The 19,704-nt window shown below is 35.0% G+C and overlaps 1 protein-coding gene across 4 annotated transcripts in view; it reads right to left on the reverse strand.

Annotated features, from left to right (window-relative positions):
• The window catches only part of CSMD3 (CUB and Sushi multiple domains 3), a 613,333-nt gene that overhangs the window by 104,347 nt on the left and 489,282 nt on the right, over positions 1 to 19,704 (reverse strand). For all 4 annotated transcript variants that reach the window (XM_042035930.1, XM_042035929.1, XM_042035928.1 and 1 more), the window contains 6 exons: positions 13,444 to 13,557; positions 12,560 to 12,655; positions 11,488 to 11,691; positions 8,072 to 8,196; positions 5,661 to 5,757; positions 4,628 to 4,732 (listed from right to left, as the gene is read on the reverse strand). In XM_042035930.1, the coding sequence (XP_041891864.1) occupies positions 4,628 to 4,732; positions 5,661 to 5,757; positions 8,072 to 8,196; positions 11,488 to 11,691; positions 12,560 to 12,655; positions 13,444 to 13,557 (741 nt within the window). The remainder of the gene's footprint in view (positions 1 to 4,627; positions 4,733 to 5,660; positions 5,758 to 8,071; positions 8,197 to 11,487; positions 11,692 to 12,559; positions 12,656 to 13,443; positions 13,558 to 19,704) is intronic.

The raw sequence follows: 19,704 nt of genomic DNA on the forward strand, positions 1-19,704 counted from the left end.
CCTTTACCAGCATGTGTTACAGGGGAGGCTGGCTGAAATATAAGTGCAAAACACAGGAAAAACAGTACAAGTAAAAGTACTCTCCTGCATTCCATCCTTCACAGGTCTGACTCAAGTCTTTCATTCAGGTACACATATATACACACACAGAATATATATTTGCATCAGATTTCATCTAATCTTCTATGTTTAAAGAAGTATCTACACAGCTATAACATTTATATATTGAATTTCTGATTGCAATAGAAGCCAGTTTCCCAAGAGACCACATGCTTTTTTCCATGGTCATCAAAAAGATAAAGAATTTTCTTTTCCTTGCATCTACCCAGGAAGATCCAGGAATGTAAGAATGTGTGTAACATTAAGCATAGTCAGCTGAGTTTCTTTCTTTGCCTACTGTAAGAATTACACCCTAGTTGTGAAGTCAGGTCTGTTACACAACTGGGCATCAGTACACAGGACAATAGGGAAACATTTGACTGGGATTCAATTATGGCCTCCTAGTACCTCAGAATATTATCAAAGTCTGCATGTTTTAAAACTTACTATATGTAACTGGTCACTTCATGTAAGATTCTCACTCAGCGAAAACTACTATTTGAAGACTCTTAAAATAGTGCATTTTTATACAATATTAAAGACAAAAGCTAACAAAAATTTTTAGCTTTCAAATTCTATTTTCTGTTCTCAAACTAGAGAAGAGCAAAGAACCTGTTTTGAAAATGGCTGATGGACTTAGATCCACTTTTTACATTTCAGACAGTTAGAGTGTGATCCAGTTCATGTAAAAAGTACAGAAGATGCAAAATAACAAGTGTGCTTGGCTTACACAGATGATTGCTTATAATCTGTTTTGAACAGTTAAACAAAGAATTAGTAGGCTTCAGTTTCCAATTACTGAACCTTCGGCTGAGATGCATAACCTAGCTATGTGAATACTCAGGCCATGCAAAGTGAAATGAGTTCATTTAAATGCCTTTCTCAGGGTACCTTAGCAGCCCAAACCACATTCACAGGTATTCATCCTATTGTCTCTCACTTCAATTAATAAAATAATATTTGGGAAAAAAATACAGTCTGAACATCTAAAATATCTTTCAAGAAACTGAAACAAATTTTGACACCTTCCCAGCTGAGGACTAGTTCAGAACTTGTGTCTCTGGAGTGTCATGATATTTACTCAGGTCTTAAAGGTATTCATAAATGTATTAATAAAGACAGTCTGTTCATTATTGATTTATTTGTGGTGCATGAATAGTTTCTTGAACTACATTATACTACACTCACAGTAAAATGTGTTAGATTCTTAAACTTTCATAACCAATGGCAATAAAGATTTTAACATATGCATTAATTCTGTACCTTCCAATTTTCAGATAAGAAGAACTGTATATAAGGAAAAAGAAGCTATTTGATGCTGCCTTGCCCTTCTCCAGCAGCTCCTGTGATGCTCAATACAAAATACTACCAATGAAATTTTGGATAATACAAAACTTTAATTAGAGAAAATGAGGAATAAATTAAAATTTTTATAGTGGTATAAAACATGTAAACATTATGGAAGTGTTTAACAAGCCATTCTGTGGTGTTCTTTGTTGACAAACTTCAGGTGATGTAATATATTTTCAATGTAATATATTTTTGTATTTAAGGTACCATTGGAATACACAAAATGAATGTTATGGATACAATAACAACTTAAGGATTCAACAGAGAAGTAAAAATTTGCTAGAAAAAACATTACAGATAAGAACACTACTCAGCTTCAGAACAGGAACACTTATACCCTTATGTCAAAGTATCATTTACTTGGTGTTAAGATATTTCTTCAACAAATAAAGTTCTTTTTGTTTTCTTTTACTTTTATATAAGCATTTGGATTTTTTAGGAGCTCAAAAGATAATCCCTAGTAGACAGGAAAAAAAACTATTCATGAGGGATGAAAAGAGATATTGGAAATGAAACAGAATGAATTCTTCCTATAGAAAATTGTTGCTGAGATGAAAAAGTAATCATTTTGGCAAATGGGGTGCACTTCCCCTCAGAGTTGTGTCTCCTAGAATAGGTGAAATAGACTTGGAAGATCCACTACAAATTGAACAAAAATAATCTTTATGGCAAACTCACTTGAAAAATGCTTAATATAAATATGTAACTCTGATGTGATTTTGCATGAGAACCAGGCACTGATACTTCAAAGACCAAGACTTTAATTTAGCTGACTCCACATGATGTCCTCAGCCAACATATGCTCTGATGAAATGCAATGAATTTATGAAACACTGACATTAAAATCTGGCCATTACTTTCCATTTACTAACTATCTTGATAAACATAATCACAGCTTTTAGAGCAGAGACTGTTGTCTGAGAATTAGATATGACAAGGACAACTGAAGAGAGTGAACTCTGTTCGTATCTCTTTCTTTCTGGAGAAATTTCTTCACAAATACAGCAGTTTTGTGAGTTCTGGAATCACAACAACACATCCAGTCTCTTTGTTGTACAAAAATGAAAGAGACAAAAACCCAAAAGATGCACAAGGTACAGTTTCTGTTGTCTTCCTGTCTAGCAATGATGACAAAGTGTTGTCCCTTAGCTTAATCTCCAGTCTCAAATTCATGATTCAGCCCAATGCAGAATTTTCCACAGTCTCTTCTTGAAAAACAATTGAATGACAGATGGGAAAAAAAAATCATAAAACTTCCACAGGTAATAGAAACTCTGACTTTCTTGGAGTATAGTGGGGGAGTAAGAGTCATGGATTCAAGGACTAAACCAGCTGGTGCCTAGGGCTTGAAATCCAGACTAAGCAATTAACTATAGGGTTTCAGGACAGCTGACCCCAACTGAAGAAATTCCATACCATATGACACCATGCTCAGCATATAAACTAAGGGGAAAACTGGCTGGAGGCTGCATCTTGTGAACTGGCTGGGCATCAGTCAGTGTGTGGTGAACATTGCATTGTGCATAATTTGGGTTTTTCTTTTTTTTTTTTTAATTTTTGTTTGTTTGGGTTTTTTGGTGGGTGTTTTTGTGGTTTTTTTGTGTAGTTTTGTTTTGTTTTGTTTAATTTTATTATTATTATTTATTTATGTTATTATTATTATTTCCTCTTCTTTTTCTGTCCTATTAAACTGTCTTTATGTCAAACCACAAATTTGACTTTTTTCCAAATCTCTTTCCCATCCTCCTTGGGAGGGGGGGGAAGGAAGTGAGCGAGCAGCTTTATGGTGCTTACCTGCTGTCTGGATTAAATCACCACAGACTGTATGATGTTGTAACCACATATCTTTATCACTTGCACAAGAAAAGTTAATTAATCATTTATCTTGTAAAACAGCATATTTCACTGAGCCACTGGTTAACTGGGTATCTACGAGGGACATCAGTATTATTTCCTGAATCACAAATTTTCAACATATACTTTGTGTTTATACACTCACATAGAAAACATTACATTTGTACAGATTCACACATACATCCCTGTAGAAATCCATATGCACATATTTGGCTATTGTTCTTGACATGGACCAATACTTTAAAAAGTATACAGTGAATCTTTTTTTAAAGGTGGAAACTGTATACGGGCAGTATATTACATATATTATTTGGATGTGTGGGAATACAAAGGTGCATTTTGACTTTCATTGGATTCGACCTCATTTTATTTCATTTTCATAACTTCCTGCAGTTTTTTCCCATCTGAAGTTGTAAGCAGCTGAGAAAGTATCTGCATTTCAAGAAGTGGCAGGATAACTCTACCTATAATTAATGTTTAGTTATAGACAAGTGATCAGGCAGCAATTTTGCAAGGCTGTGTTCTCCATCTCGATAATCAGACAACCAGAGCATGGGATTTTCATATGGTAAAACTGACAAGAAATAACCGTGACACAATTATGCAGATCAGACACCAGAACCAATATAAGCAGAGGGAGCTGCACAGCTGGTGATTGCCAAAATTCCTGTCAGTCAGCTGAGACAAAGTCATTCAGACAGAAAGCACGTTTATAATCGCAGCCTTTTCCACTAGTGAGGTACTCAGCGATAATAAAAAATGTTTGAAAAAATTCAGTGTTCTCACCAACCTGCAGGCATTTCTCAGTTAAGAAGCACAAATGCTGTTTTCAGATTATTCCTTCTCTCCTCTTTGCCAAGGGTGACTAGTATTTGTGTCCTACACATTCATGCTGTATAGCACATTTATTACTGTATTGAGCATAATTTGTAGATTTTGGCAAGAAGTGGTGGGGTGTGGAGCTGCAGGTGTGTTATCTATGGGAAGAGACCAGGGTTGCACTGGAAACAATGGATTAGGATTGTCACATGAGCATATCTGCATTTATTTCTGGCTACTGTAGGTTCAGGCGAGTTTTTCAGAGAGCAAAAACAACTTGAGGATGAAAGCAAGACAAACTAAATTTCACAGTCCTTATAGTACAGTTTTAAGGCCTGAATTTGCTCACTTGTATTTAAATGAGGATTTTACTAATGACTTTGAAGTTACAGTATGTAGCTCATTATGTGCAATAGGAATAATTATTCCTCTCTTGTATAGTTTAGGTAGAACTGATGTCTGGAACCAGCAAGTGCTCTTTATTAATTGAATATTTCTGAATTACCTGTATACTCAAGGTGAAATCCAGCGGCTGAAACACTGATATCAGACTGAAAATTGAGGTACAGATTATTTGATGTGCTGTTTAGAAGTGGAGGTATGGTCGTTCCTGAAAAGAGAATTAAAAATACTATTGAAGTGCACAGAAAGTTAAATAAATGCACATGTAAGTGTGTGTGTGTCTCTTGTGTGTGTATAAACAGAGTTAAGGAGAGAAAAAAAAAGAAAGGGGAAGAGGGTGGGGACAGGAGATAGGTCACATAACCAATTCTACAATATTCTGTCATCATGGATGCTATCAAACTCCTGTCCCTATAAAAGTTTGATTACATTTTCAGTGCACCGCAATATCGGAGACATGAACAACAGACAAGCAAAGGTTAATATAAATTTATGCTACTTGATTTTATCCACAAAAGGAGAAATACTCACTAGGGTTTTCTTAAGAGTAAATCCTGTAACCAGAATGATTCTAAACATAACAGTCACATATATCGAGCAGCTCTGAAAATATGTTGCAGGACTGTTAGAAATGTGATTGATTCATTTGTGTCTCAGCACAAGACAATATGATTGCCTCTGATCTCTTAACATACACATGGTTTTAGTATAATGAAAAAAAACCAAAACACCACAAGAAAAAGTAAGGAAAAAAAACCAGGGCTGTCTTCTTTTTCTAAAATAAGGATAGAGAATGCATCCTTTTGTCATGTACAATATTAGGAGATACCTATTTTTGAGGTCTGTATTTCTTGGACCCTGCTACAAGTGCGAGAAAAAAGATTGGATTACGAGAGATCTAGTTTGGAATCCTCTGAAAGTTATTTCATGTCTAACATTTTAAGACATACAGGTTTATGAAAGTCTCCTAAGTGATGATAACTGATTAAAACAGAAATAATATTACCTGCTGCTAATTATGGGAGAAACAAACACACATACCATGCTCAAGCATGCTTACACGCATAGAAAGAGACCTATCTTTACGGTAAAGAGTTGAATCTGTGAACCATTTATTGTAAAATCTTCTCAGTCACCTGAATAACTTCCAAGTCTTGGAGCATTGTTGTCAGCACCATCATAAAAATCTAAGGAATCCCAGTTGTGTTCTGTGGCAAAACTCACCACTTGCACCTATAAAGAAAAATGTGAGGTAAAGAACGTAAACTTCTCCTCTGTATTCAAGCTCAAAGATGACTCTAAATTGTAGCCTCTGTTGCCTTCAGTCATGAAAAGTTACCTTGCTCTCGTCAAAGAGAATGGAAAATCATCATGAAGTGAATAAAATGGCAACTGTTTTTTATGTGATTACCAATTCAAACTATAAATCCTGTAACCCGAAGTGACAACCACATATTACCTCTGTCAAGAGTCACACAACCATGAAAATCAGATGGGTATAGAATATGATTCTCTTGTTTGGAAGACATTGAGCAGAAGATGACACACGGTATTTTCAATTACGGCAGTTTTTTTCTCTCTCGTTTCACCAGCACTAAACTAGTACCACAGGGATGCATGATGATTCATCTATTTTGCCATTTTAAATTCTGCCTCCAGGTAAGAGAAAACTGCTGTGTTTGGCTACATTCATCACCAACTCATCTCCTCAGAAGGAGCTGTCACTAGCATGCTATAAGCAAACGGCAGAATAGTCACTCCATTTCTTCCAGAGGTGACAACATTCTTCCACTCAATAAGGAGATGCAAAGTGGTAAGGAGATAAACTGTAAGAGGGAGGATATATCTGTTCTCATACAGTGAAATCACAAATCACACCTTACAAAGTAGAGAAATACCAGATTCTTCTTATGGTTTTGTAGGGAACAGTTTCTGGTGCTAGCTTTTTGTTTAACTGTTTATTGAAAAGCTTTAAAAGAGTGACAGAGACATGATGAAACCCCAACCACACTCAGAAAGGGGTGCCTTAGTCATTAAGTTAGAGAATTATGCTTCTTTTGCCTCAATTGTTCTTTTTTTTTTTTTTTAATGGAATCATTTCAATAGAAGCAATAAACACCAGTTCCAGTAAAACCAAGTAATGCAGTCATTTTCTATGTGAAATATATTACTTGGACCTTGTTCTACATAAAATGAATGTTCAGTTGTCACGGGCTGTTGGCTACCTATTTCTTGGATGGGGGCCTTAAATACCATACCTATTTCTGCGGGAATTGGTCAGATACTATAGTCAAAGGATTTCTTTTTCTTAAGTGAAGCAGTGAAGAGGCCCTGACTGTTAGCAAGCTTCAGATACTTGGAGACAGTAAATATATTTTTTCTTATTACAACTCTGGAGCGAAAGAATATCATGAAGATTAAACACCTAAATTGAAATCAAAGTTAGTAATTTAATCACCTTATTAATGATTCTGAAAAATGCAGCCTGTGATAAGAGATAAGCACTTCCAAAAAAGCAACAGTGACGGCCTAAGTCAGGATGGATGACAGTTAATGCCTTATTTAAATCCTCTGAACTATCTTCCTAGCATAAGAAATGCACAGAACAAAGTATCCTGTCAGCTGTCCTAGTCAACTGTTTAAATCAAGTAGTGTTCCTCAAAACCAATCTCAAAACTGATTTAGACTATTAAATATTATTGAAATCTCTGTGATGAAATTTATTAAAAAGCTTTAATAAACTGTCTACATTTTTTCCGATTTTCATTATTAAGTCTTTACCTGCATAAACTGAGCTCTTTATTTATTCATTTTCTACAGCAGTTACATTTTGAACTAGGATAGACATAGGAAACTTGTTGTAATAATTTCTTGATGTGCATTTTGCTAGGAATCTGTTCAGATGATGCTTAGAACTCCTAATTTATTAAACTCAACTGCCTTTCCAAAAAAAAGATTTCTGTCTGTTTCTTTAGTGAACTCTAGAGATATACATGACTAAGCTTAATGGATACTTTCCCACTGTGTGTTCTATGAAATTCTTAATTTACGAAAGTAAACGAGAATTCTCAAACTATTTTAAAGAATAAATGTTGAAACATACTGAAGCATCTTTACATCACAGTGAACTTCCATAAATACAGAGTAAATAGCAGAGTTTCTAGGAAAACATATATAACTTGTCCTTGAAAGCAACTCACTTAATTTTGCTCTGTTAAAGGAGGTATATAAATTTGGGGAGAGCAAAAAATAATTCCTAGGAAGGCTCTCTATTTCCCTTGGCTTATAAGGAGTCACTGATCTATCAAAATATGTTTGGAAGTTACGGTGATTTTCTTCTAAGTAAAAGGCTAAAAGTGCATTTTTTAAGATTTTTTAAAATCTTATAACTTTTAATCATTGCATAAATAAAAAGATGTGCAATAAAGTCCACTTTCAGAATCATTAATGAGATAGAAAAACTGTACAGACAAATGATCTTTTCAGCTTTTGCATCAGGAAAAACAGTTCTAAATGGTGATAGCAAGCAAATAGCAAGTGCACTTACTTGAATCCCAGCTCCCTCTGGTACTGTGATCTTCCACACACAGTTCAGATTGTTGTCATAAGGCTCAGGATAACCAGGAGATAAAATGGTCCCTTTGCGCTTTGTTGAAAAACCACCACAGGGCACTGAAAGGAAATGCATAAGGCAAGAACAGAAGAATGAAACTTCAGAAGTGAGAAGACTTTTTATAAAAGCTTATACTATGGCTGAAAACTTTCTAAATAGATGCTACATTAAAAAATATATATATGCCTCAGTGTGGGAAGAGACGGGATAGAATTGGGTTTGGGCTGTGGGACGTGCCGGCAGAGGCACATCGCAGCACAAAGGAGCACGTGGCAGCACAGAGAGAAGCTTGTCTCCACCGGACCCTGGAGGAAGGAGGTGTCACACGGCAAACCCCTACAGAGAGGAGCCTGCTGGGAGCTGATGGACGGGTGAACAGAGTGATCTCCCCATAGAAGGACATTTAGAAAGGGTGTTGCTGATGTGGTGACATGGGATAGGTCACGTAGTGAGAATTGCCATGTAAGGAAATACTGTGCCTTGGAAAAGTGTATAAAACCAGCTCATTTCTTTGAATAAACAATTCAGATTCCATACTGATCTGGGTCTGTGCCTCAATCACCGACACCTCAGGAAAATAAAATTTTTTATCCCAAAACTCTTCTTTTAACTGACCAAAAAGGAATAGAAGAAAATTAGAATTATGTCTGTTTCCTACCTGACAGAATCATGCTGTTATTCCCCTTATGTTTTTGACCTTTACAAAGTTAAATCCATTTCATTGTCTCCTAGTAGTCTTACAAAAATAAAGCATTTTTAAAGGCTTAAAGTTTGAAAAGTTACGGATTGTATTAGTATAAAAGATAAAAAGTGCTAAAAAAAAAAGGTAACATTCTTTCTTCATATTGCTTCTCTAAATAATTAATAACACCAGTCTTAACTCCTTGACTGTTCTCTGCTCGTGTGAGTTATTCCATCACAGTCTGTGGATCTATTGCATCAGTGAAGAATTTTCAAGATCCTTGTAAGACTACATTCATCACATCTGTGTTTACAGATTAATAAAAGTGTTATGCATGAAACAGGACAGATACATTAAGAACCATCAAGTTTCTCTTTTGAATGTTCAACTTGAATGCATCTTGTCTATATCATTAGAGGCTCTAACAGACACAAAGAATATTACAGCCTAATCTGCACAAAGATATTCTGTTGGTATTTTAGAAGTTGAAGGAAAAGATTGATGAGATGGTTTATCAAGTCCATTAGAAGCTAATGTATCACTTCTATGCAACATTGCTAAATTCTGAAGGGATTTCAGGAGCTGCAAATATGAGGATTTAGAAAATCGATATAATGCAACTTATCTTAATAAGAAATATTGTAGCTATGTATTGCATGGCATATAATTGACAGAATCTGTTTGGAACTACATGGATAAATTAAAAGCTAGTGTCACTTAAAGTGTTTAAACAATTACTCATAAAAGGATGAACAGACAGAATGGTTGATTCCAGGCTGCACCTTGAGTGTTGTGTTAATTTTTGGGCCCCTAACTACAAGAAAGACATTGAGGTGCTGGAACAAGTGCAGAGAGAGGCAACAAAGCTGGTGAAAGCTCTAGAGAGTACATCATGTGAGGAGTGGCTGAGGGAGCTGGGGCTGTTCAGCCTGGAGAAGAGAAGGCTTGGGGAGCCTTTTCACTCTACAAGCTGAAAGGAGTTTGTAGCCACGTGGGGGTTGGCCTTTTCTCCCATGCAACAAGCAGTAAGACAAGAGGACATTGCCTCAGGCTGTGCCAGGGGAGGATCATACTGGACATCAGCTGAAGTTTTTCACTGGAGGCGTGGTTAAGCATTCAAATGGGGTGTCCAGGGAAGTGGTGGAGTCATCATCCCTGTAAGTGTCCAAGAAAAGACTGGACGTGGCACTTAGTACTGTGTTGTAGTTGACATGGTGTGTTTGGTCAAAGGTTGAACTCAGTGATCTTGGATGTCTTTTCTGACCTTAATGATTCTATGATTCAATGATTCTATGCCTATTTTCTGAATATGTAATATTTAAACATTCACTAGAATGAAGGCAATTTAACATGGTCATGTCCACCACTTCAATTATTACACTGATTTAGTTTAATGCAATTTTCACCTCCTATGTATTTTATCACCTTTATTGACACAGGGATTTTCACACAGAAGGTGGCCTGTAACCCTTCCTCAGTTCAGCTTGTCTAGAGACAGATAAGTTTCTCTTCCATAGACTAAATCATGTATTAAACTATCAATAATATATTGTGATTAATGTCCAAAAGAATGACTTCAACACTTTGCCAAGGTGTTATATCTGAAAAAAACAAAGGGAATGTATTTCAAGGGGAAAAGTAGTACAATTCTACTGATTAAACTGTAATCTATGAGACTAAATTAGATACTATATACTGTATACTTCACCTTCTTACTGATATAGAAATTGTGGTTCTATTGCTATGCCTGAAACAGTCTAAATCAACATTATTTGTTTAAAACTTCGTTAATTGTATTTTATCAATATTACCCCATTGATACTTAGCCTTGAGCTCTATCAGGATTTTGGTATTTTGGAGATAATCTTTTAATTTACGAAAAACCAGTCAGACTCTCCCTTGCACCATCAGCTGGTTAGCATGGCAGGTGACAAATAAACCTAATGAAAATATGTTCATTGTTTTTCATCAACTCATCTAAACCTCTGTTTATGTACTCTGTTGAATTCATTATCACAATGCATTTTACCCTATCAGGAAAAGTAAAGTGAGGAATTTCATCACAGTTACTAGATTTCCAGTTGGTGCAAGTCAGTTTGTAAATGCCAACGGATGCACATTAATTTAAGAATTCAATTTTGAGAATTTAATCTTGTATGACTATGACCAGACAAAGTATATTTTCTGATCTGAAAAGTTACTGCCTTTTTCCTGGCAAGTAACGAAATATTAATGTAACTATTTCTAAGTCTTTAATATAGTAGTATTCTTCCTAATAGCTTGCAATATCTTGTTAGAGATCTGCAATGTAAGATCATCTTAGTCTTGCAAGAAGTAAGGGCACAAACTAATATTTCTGATTCATCATTAAGGGGGGATAGCCAGGAATTCCCAGTGATGTTAATATAAGAGTAGCTATCACATAATTTATGGCAGCAGAGCATGTTCATGAAACTTGCGAAATGTCACAGCAAGGTTAGAATAGAAATGGAATAGAAAGGTTAGAATAGAAAGAAGAGTAAAACTTAACCTTGACTAAAAGTGACAGTAAATTAAAGTAAGCAAGATAAAGTACTATACCAATGACAAAGAATAAATACATTCAACTAGACAATGGTCTACAACTTCAAGCAGTAATTATTTCTATTAAAAAGCCTTAGGAACTCACCAACACATGTAGGGAGTGAATCATTCCATTGTGCCAATGCATTTGGTACTGTATCACATCTAATTGCTGTTGACCCATGGAGGATATAGCCTGGATTGCACTCAAAAAGAACCAGTGAACCAACTGCAAATTCATTTCCAATCCTTTTTCCAAATCTTGGTTCGGGCACAGAGCTACACTGTGTTGCACTTGTTCTTGGAACAGCTGTGAACATACAAACAATTGTGGATTCTTAATTTTAGATTTGGTGAGGGAATACAGATACTGAACCACAAATATTTAAAATGTCTGGAAGAAACCTTCAGCTATTTCCCAGTTAAGAATATTTCCATAATCCCCAAATAAACTTTCACAATAGAGATTGGTCACTTCTGATGTTTGAGTTACTGTTTAGGAGAGCATAGTACTGATATACTTGCCAAGATTGGAAGAAATGCATGAAATCCACACGAAAGCCTTTCTAAAATGACACTTACAAGAAATACTTCCATGAAATACTCAACTAATACAGGGTTTCAAAATAACATTTTGTGTCAGATGTTTACATTTACTTATGTGGATTTCTAAATGTGTATTCTGACTGTCAGATGAGGATTTATATGTAATGAAAGAATGAATTGCAGCTGCAAGTGTTGCTATATAAAAACTTATGCATTTGACCCATAAAAAGGCAAATAATGTAAATCAAGAAAAATATCTTAGTAACAGTAAGATCCTTTTAAACTCACAGGTAATAACATTTTCAGATATTCACATTTAAATTGAGAGATAAATCAGTTAGAGCACCGAGATGGATCTACCACTTGTCATTCAGATAATAAACAGAAACAGCAGCTTTGTGTAACTGTCTTCTTAAATTTGGAACCCCTCTTATGCTTAAGTATTTGATCTCTGCTTTAAAATATAGATAAAAGAAGAGTTTTATCATTTTACAAAACATGTAGAAATAATGACACTTGTTCTGTTGTTAAAAGGCTATTACTTTCCTCTTCATCCTCAGTCTGTTTCTCTCTGGTGATTTACAAACTATGATGAACAGAATAAATGTACACATTTTTCTAGGTTGTCTCACCTTGATAAACAAAATGAAATCCTTTAGCTGTTATTGGTCCAACTGAGGTAAATCTGACTGTGATCTGGTTCCCCGAGCTCAATGGAAGGGATTCACCTACTCAAACAATGAAAATACAAAGCTATCATAGCCACTTTTTACTAAAGAAAATACCTGTCAACATCTTTGCAGCTAGAAATAATACTCTGCAAACCCTGTTCTGCTTCAAGAAACTTTGCAAGATATATGCACTTTTAGTATTTTATGTTGACAGTATTATGTCATTCTAGAAAAGAGGTGTTAAAACTCATCTCAGTTACTAGGAATATTTGTTGATTGTTTCCTTTAACAAAAACAAACAACCAACCCCTGCAAAAAAACCAAACCAAACCACCACCAAAAAACCCAACAAAAACAAACCACACCACAACACACACACCCCCAAAAAAACCCCAGAAAACAAAAACCAAACTGAAAAAAAAACCGGCAAAAATTCCAACCCCCCCACCTCTTTAAATTGAATCAACATGCAACTAATCTACTTAATTTTACTTTGATACAAATATACCTTGCTTTCCCTTTAAAATATCTACAAGCTATTTCAAACTACTCACTAAAGCCAAAAAGGCACAGTGTAAGAAGTCCTTAATACCCACAATAATAGATAAATATCAAAAGAGAGAAACATTAAAAAAAAAAAGCAATTTTACTTCATTTCTTCATTTTATTCATCAATGCAAAGATTTTGAAGTGTTTAGTTCAAAAAATGGATTTCATATATTTGCCAGAGATTAATTTAAGCAAACATGAAAATCCTTTTTTTCCTCTTTTTTTGGACTACATTATATTTCTAGGTTCATAAGAAAAGTAAATAATGATATACTGACAGTTCTATTAAATGATACCTGAATGAGATCCTGAGAGAGAGGATAACAAAGATGACTGTAGAGTTGGGCCATCATATACTTCAACTACGTCATGGAGTGATGTCTGGAAAAACACAAACTGGCCAAAAACAACTGACCAAATAGAAAGGAAAAGATGGAAGAGGCACCAGTAGCCAAGACAAAAAACAAAACCAAAGCCAAACACAGGGAACAGAATAGGAAAGGGGGGGGGAAGAGAGAACAAAATATACATTAATGTATGGTTTCGAAATAATTAAGTCAGCCGTCCTGGTGCTGAATGTAGGTTGTTTTTCATACCATTACAGCAGTAAAAGGATGAAAATACATCTAAAAGAGACAATGAAGGTACAGAAGCCATACATTTACATATAATCATTAAAAGATTCTAGTAATTAGGGAACAAAACAATTTTTCTGCTCTTGAATATACTTTCAAATTCTGTGCCCTCCCCCACCCAACATGCATCTAAATTCTCAGTGCAATTTTCTCCTTTATAATTCCAGGCATCTTATTATACACTGTGCTTTATTAATTGATTTTGTTGATAACCCTCTGTAACTTTTACTCACCTTGGAATGTTTCATTTTTTAAAAGAATATTAACATTCAATATATCTTTGCGTTTGTGAAATAAATGAGCAACTGATTAAAGGCAACACTTTTCAGAATACATCTATTGAATCACAAAAATTCTTGGTTTTAAAGTCATTCTAGTAGAGCAACTCAATGGAAGATTTATTTTTGCACTTAATAGTTAGTGCATAGCCCATTTGAATCAGAGGTGTTTTCACTTTTAATACAAGTAATCAATGAAAAGAAAAATAATTTTTTGGGTTAGTTCTGACCCTAGTACCCAGAAAACATTTATGTCCAATACTACTAGCAGTGGATGGGAAAATGACTTAGGGACTATACATGTATAAAGATGGAAGCAGTCAGGTATTTTTACGTACTGGAACACCTTAAAAGAGAAAGAAGCAGTTCTTATTCATTATTCAGGTTAGACATTTTGGAATAAACATTTCAGTGTGTTGCTACTAGGTTATATTTGTCTTCCCAAAGTTCTACAATATCTTCATTTGCTAGGTTTAGTTATAGAAGATGAAGCTCTCACCTCCAGTTCTTTCAGTTCATTACACACCCTTAAAGCTTTAAAAATAGTATATTAAAACTGCATTGTCTTTAAATTGTTGACTTTTTTTTTGACTGATTTTTTCGTAAAAAGGCAGTTCCATGTTCCTTACTCATGATCTTATCATATACCCGTTTCAGTTTTTAAAAGCCTCTTTTTTAAGAAGAAGGAAAAGACTGGACATTATATTTACAAATATATTTCCTTCCTTTTTTGAAGGAAAAGACTGGACATTATATTTATAAAAATTTGAAACAAAAGTGTTTCTGAGACACTTCCAAAGATTCTTGTCCATTTTTTACGAGGAACTATAAGTGACATGCTGAGTTATGTCCATAATTTCTTCTTCTATCTCCACAAAATTCATCATTGATTTTTTATTAGTTCTGCTTATTTTCAAAATAATATTCATCTGGATTCAAGTTTTCTTTTTGGTGTTGCTAAAGACAACTAACAAGCTTTTAACCCAGCTAATTGTTTCCATCAGATTTTTACTTTTATCAAATCTTTTTTCATACTCAGCGAATTTCATTTTGCCATTGAGACAAGAAAAGTTCCTTGTGACTTCCACTGCTGTGCCATGTGCTCGTTGCCTGGGAAAAAAGAGATCAGGGGAGACACTGCTATTTCCCATTTTGAATTATGTTTCAAACTATGTACACAAAATTCAGGCAAGAGATACAGCTACCATAACAAGCACACATAATTGTTATCAAGAGTTGTATCCTGGGAAAACTGTAAAAATGGAATTGTTAAGCTATATTGTATTGCAGTGGGTTATTATAAAATATTTGCCCAGAAATTTTACCATATAGTGAATCAAATTCCAAGGTCTTTTTGTACGTTTTTTAAGTATTTCAGTCCTGGTTTCGCCTCTAGCTTTGTCTTGTGAACCCTTCTGTCTAAAAGTATAACACTGAAGAAAGTGAACTAATACGTGACTTAAAATCAGCCACTTTAGAAAGAGAAAGCTCCATATATCATTTTTGATAACTGGGTTTTTTTCACTATCATTTGTGCATTTCTTAATAAAATACAGACAAAAATACAAGAACATAACCAAAAGGTTTCATCGACTTGAGATAAAATAGATTAAGATGAGGTGGCTGAGACATCAAAAGAAGTGACAGAGGACTTACTGCCAGAAAGGGGTTAATATGGAAGAGCAGAAAGCTCAAGTAAGGGGGTTTGAGCCCTTTATGATCAATTTACGTGAGTCAAGCTGCTTTCTCAAATTAAGCAGGAATAAGCTGCAGCCACTTGGGAAGAAATAATTCAGATTCTGTTCCTTCCTTTATCTGTGCCAGGATACTTTCTTTTTATTAATTAAACTGCAAAATGTTGCAATGTATAGTGACTGATACCTGACCAGCTGACATTATGTTACAAGAGACGAAATTCTGATTATTAGAAAAAGAACAGTTCATTATTCCTGTGTTTTCTGGTGCTCATTGTTGTCTACTCCATTTGGCATGTGTTCATTCTTTTATTTTCTAGTGTTTAAAAAGAATTTTCTTAAAATTAAATAATAACAAACATATTTGAAGCCAATGCAAAAATACCTTCTAAATTAACAAAAGTTGATAAAATGTAACGTTGAGTATCCAGTATAGTTTGCCTTTAGGAAACAAATAACTGAAAACTACTATCCAGTTCGAATAAAGATCAAATCACTTCAACTGAAGAATTTGGGTGTGATTTTTTTTTCTTTAATGATGGATGGATAAATACTCCCTAAATAATGACTCATTCGTAATCATTTGCTGTCCCCTGTCAACTATCATGAAATACTGAAAGTCACCTGTCCAAACTTGACATCTAAAATTGGGCCGCAAATTATTTCTGAATTCATGTTCATGTTGGCCTTCAATGCTCTGTAGCAATACTATTTAAAATAAAATATATTTTTCCCTGTGTTTTATGGTTTCACATTTTACTTACATATTTAGTTGTCTTTTATTTTACAAGATCAACAATGCAAGGCTATTCAAAAAAGATTTTCTCTTGAAATTTTGATAGTTACAACTAACTTATGCATTTCCTCAAAAAATTAACAAAATACATTTCTAAAGGGTTTTTTATACATTTCCATTTGTGTGATTTTTTTAATGTCAAAATTCCAGGCACACTGTAATGTTAATACTGCCAGTAATTTAAGACAGTGAGGGAATCCATTAATTCAAAATATGCCTTCACAAGCAAGCTCCCTTTTAAACAGGCAAGAGCTAGACAAGCAGACTTTCCATGCCTCTAAATATCTAGATGTTTCTATGGCCTTCATCACTGTAATATCTGGACACTTTCAAAGAGTTTGGAAAGCATCTAACAACAGATGGAATTGGCCAAAAATAGTTTGCTAGTTAAAAATTTCATCAAAGAAATTTTAGTTTCATTTTTGAAGTAAAAAATATACATGTATAGAGATTACACCTACCTGTTAAAAAAAAAAGTACTGATATAATTAAAATAGTATTAGATTATGAACAGTATTCTCAGTATAATTCCTATCACAAAATTAGAAAATAACTGAGACTGGAAGTCTTCACCAATTATCTAGTACAGTCCTTTTGCAGACAGGATAGCAATTTAGAGCAGTTGCTCTGGCCCATGTATAATCAGGTTTTGAATATCTATGGGGATGGAGATACCACTTCTTTGATCAACCTGACCCAGCATCATCCTGCCTAATTTACAGGTTTTATCCCTTGCCTTGATTTGCCTTGCCTTTCTTTCCCTTGGCAGAACAGTCCCGACTCTCTGCTTTTAATCATCTTGATCATCTCCAATATTTGCAGAAGGTGACCAGGACTATTTTCTCTACCACCTTCCCAGGTACAGAGGTGAGACCAACTGGCTAATAGTTCCCTCGATCTTTCTCCTTGGTTTTCTTTAGGATAGGAATGTTGTCTTCTTCCAGACCTTGGGAACCTCCCTCAGCTGTCATGACCTTTCAAGGGTAACTGACCTCCCATGCAACCCATCATGTCCCATGGGTTTGCATTGGCCCAGTTTGTCTAAGTTCTCCCTCATGTAGTCCTCCTCCAAGTCATCCTTACTCTAGACTTTTCTGCTGGTCTCAGCGTTCTGAGATTGTTCAAGATTGGTTTACTGGTAAAGACTGTAGTTCAGAAGAAATTTATTAATTCATGTTTCTTTGCATCATTTTTCTTCAGAGACTTCACCCCAGATTCAATTCTACATGGGTTTTGACTTTCCTAACCCCATCTTTTCAGTGTGTTTCAAGTTTTAATATTCCTCCTCAAACATCTGACCCTGCTTCAACCTCTTGAATTTTTCTTTTTTTTAGGTTCAAGTTTTATCAGCAGCTCCTTGTTCATCTGTGCAGGTTCTTTGCCACCTTTGTTTGATAGTCTGATCATTAGCATGGACCATTTTTTTCTTGAAGTGGTGATCCCTGAAAATGAAATGTATTTCCTGGATTTCTCATCTCTCCAGGGCCAGGTACAATAACAGTCTTCCAAAAGAGATCCCTGAATTGCTCACATTTCTGTCTGTATTGAGTCTGACTGAGATAGAGTTCATTTTTTTTTAGCAGCCCTCACAGTGTTGTGCTTTGCATTGGTAGCTGGAAGGGTGTTGATAACACACCAGTATTAACAAGGGGCTGGGAGTGGCAAGATCCTGGGAGGGGACACAACCAGGACAGCTGTCCCAAATTAACCAAAGATATTCCATACCATCAGATATAAAAGCTAAGTGAGAGAAGAGTATTGGGTTGTGGGGGGCATTTGTTATCTTACAATGCTTGCCTTCTGGAGCCACTGCAAGTGTGCTGAGGCCCTGCTTCCTGGGAAATGTTCAAACATAGCTCTCTGATGGGAAGTAGAGATTAACGTTTCCCTTTGCTTATGAGCACACAAATTTGTGCTTGTCTTTTTTTTGCTTTAAACCTGCTAGCTGTTTTCCACTGTACTCTCTCTCCCTTGTTCCACTGGGAAGGGGACTGATAGAGTGGCTTGGTGGGCACCTGATGTCCAGCCAAGATCAACCCACTACACTGACCCAGTAAAGAATTAAACCCAACTCAAATTCAAACCTTTATAGATACCATATAATTGCCATTGCTGCTAGTACTGATCAAATAGTATTTACCTGGATAAAATATATTTATTTTATATATTATGCCAGCTATTGGATCTAAAGAAATACTCCTAATAACTTACGTGGATAACAATGGAATAAGACCATAATAAATTCTTCACCCTTGGTTTTCCCTTCTTACAGATTTTTTGTGTGCCTAATGATTTATTGAAATAAGAAAGCTTTAGTGTAAAATCAAGTCCACTACTATTGTAATTCACTTGCCTATAAGAAAATACCAGAAGGACTAACATGGTTTAAGCATTGTTATTACAGAAAGTGAAATGTGCAATACATATAAGCCCTCCTGTTGAGGGTCCAGGTATTTGTTTAAAGGCTGAATCAGCATTTGTAATGATAGGTCTTAGTAACTGACAAAAGAAAATTAAAATCAGCTGTATTACTATAATAGGGCCCAAATTACCTTTACAGTTCTTAATACACATATGTATCTCCAATCAGAATCTATTTCAGTCTGGAAAAAGCATACATGAGCTATATAATGGTCATTATTTTCTACAGTAACATCACTGTTTCTCTTGCACGAAATCAGTTTGAAGAACTGAGCAAAATCCCAATAAACAAAAGACCCAGATGAATCAGCTGATTTGTTAAGAATGATAATTTAAAATTGTGCTTGAGAATGGTAGTTTAGATAATTTTCTCTAACACATTTAAAACAGGTTTCTTCTAACTGTGAACGAAAAATTAAGGTGTTAAGGTGTCTAACAGCTGTGGTATAAAACAGGTCTAATTTTAGAGCTAGAGGTCTTTCTCAGAATTTGAGGTTACTCTGAAGAAGTTAACTTCTTACAGTTTCAAACAATTTCTGTCATCAGTCTAAATAATACTTACAGAAGAGAGTTTTGTTCACAACATGAACAAACAAAATATGAAGATTTTATTTCACAGTGAAAAAAACCCATAAAAATGTTTCTACGTCTGTTCCACTGATGATATTCTCTTTTTGCTTATGATTCAGCTTTTTTTTTCCTATGAATGCCTATAAAGAAATTACAAAACCAT

Source organism: Corvus kubaryi, unplaced genomic scaffold (assembly GCF_017639235.1).
Source record: "Corvus kubaryi isolate FWS band 111438036 unplaced genomic scaffold, C.kubaryi_AGA036_p1.0 37385, whole genome shotgun sequence".
Classification (NCBI taxonomy): domain Eukaryota; kingdom Metazoa; phylum Chordata; class Aves; order Passeriformes; family Corvidae; genus Corvus; species Corvus kubaryi.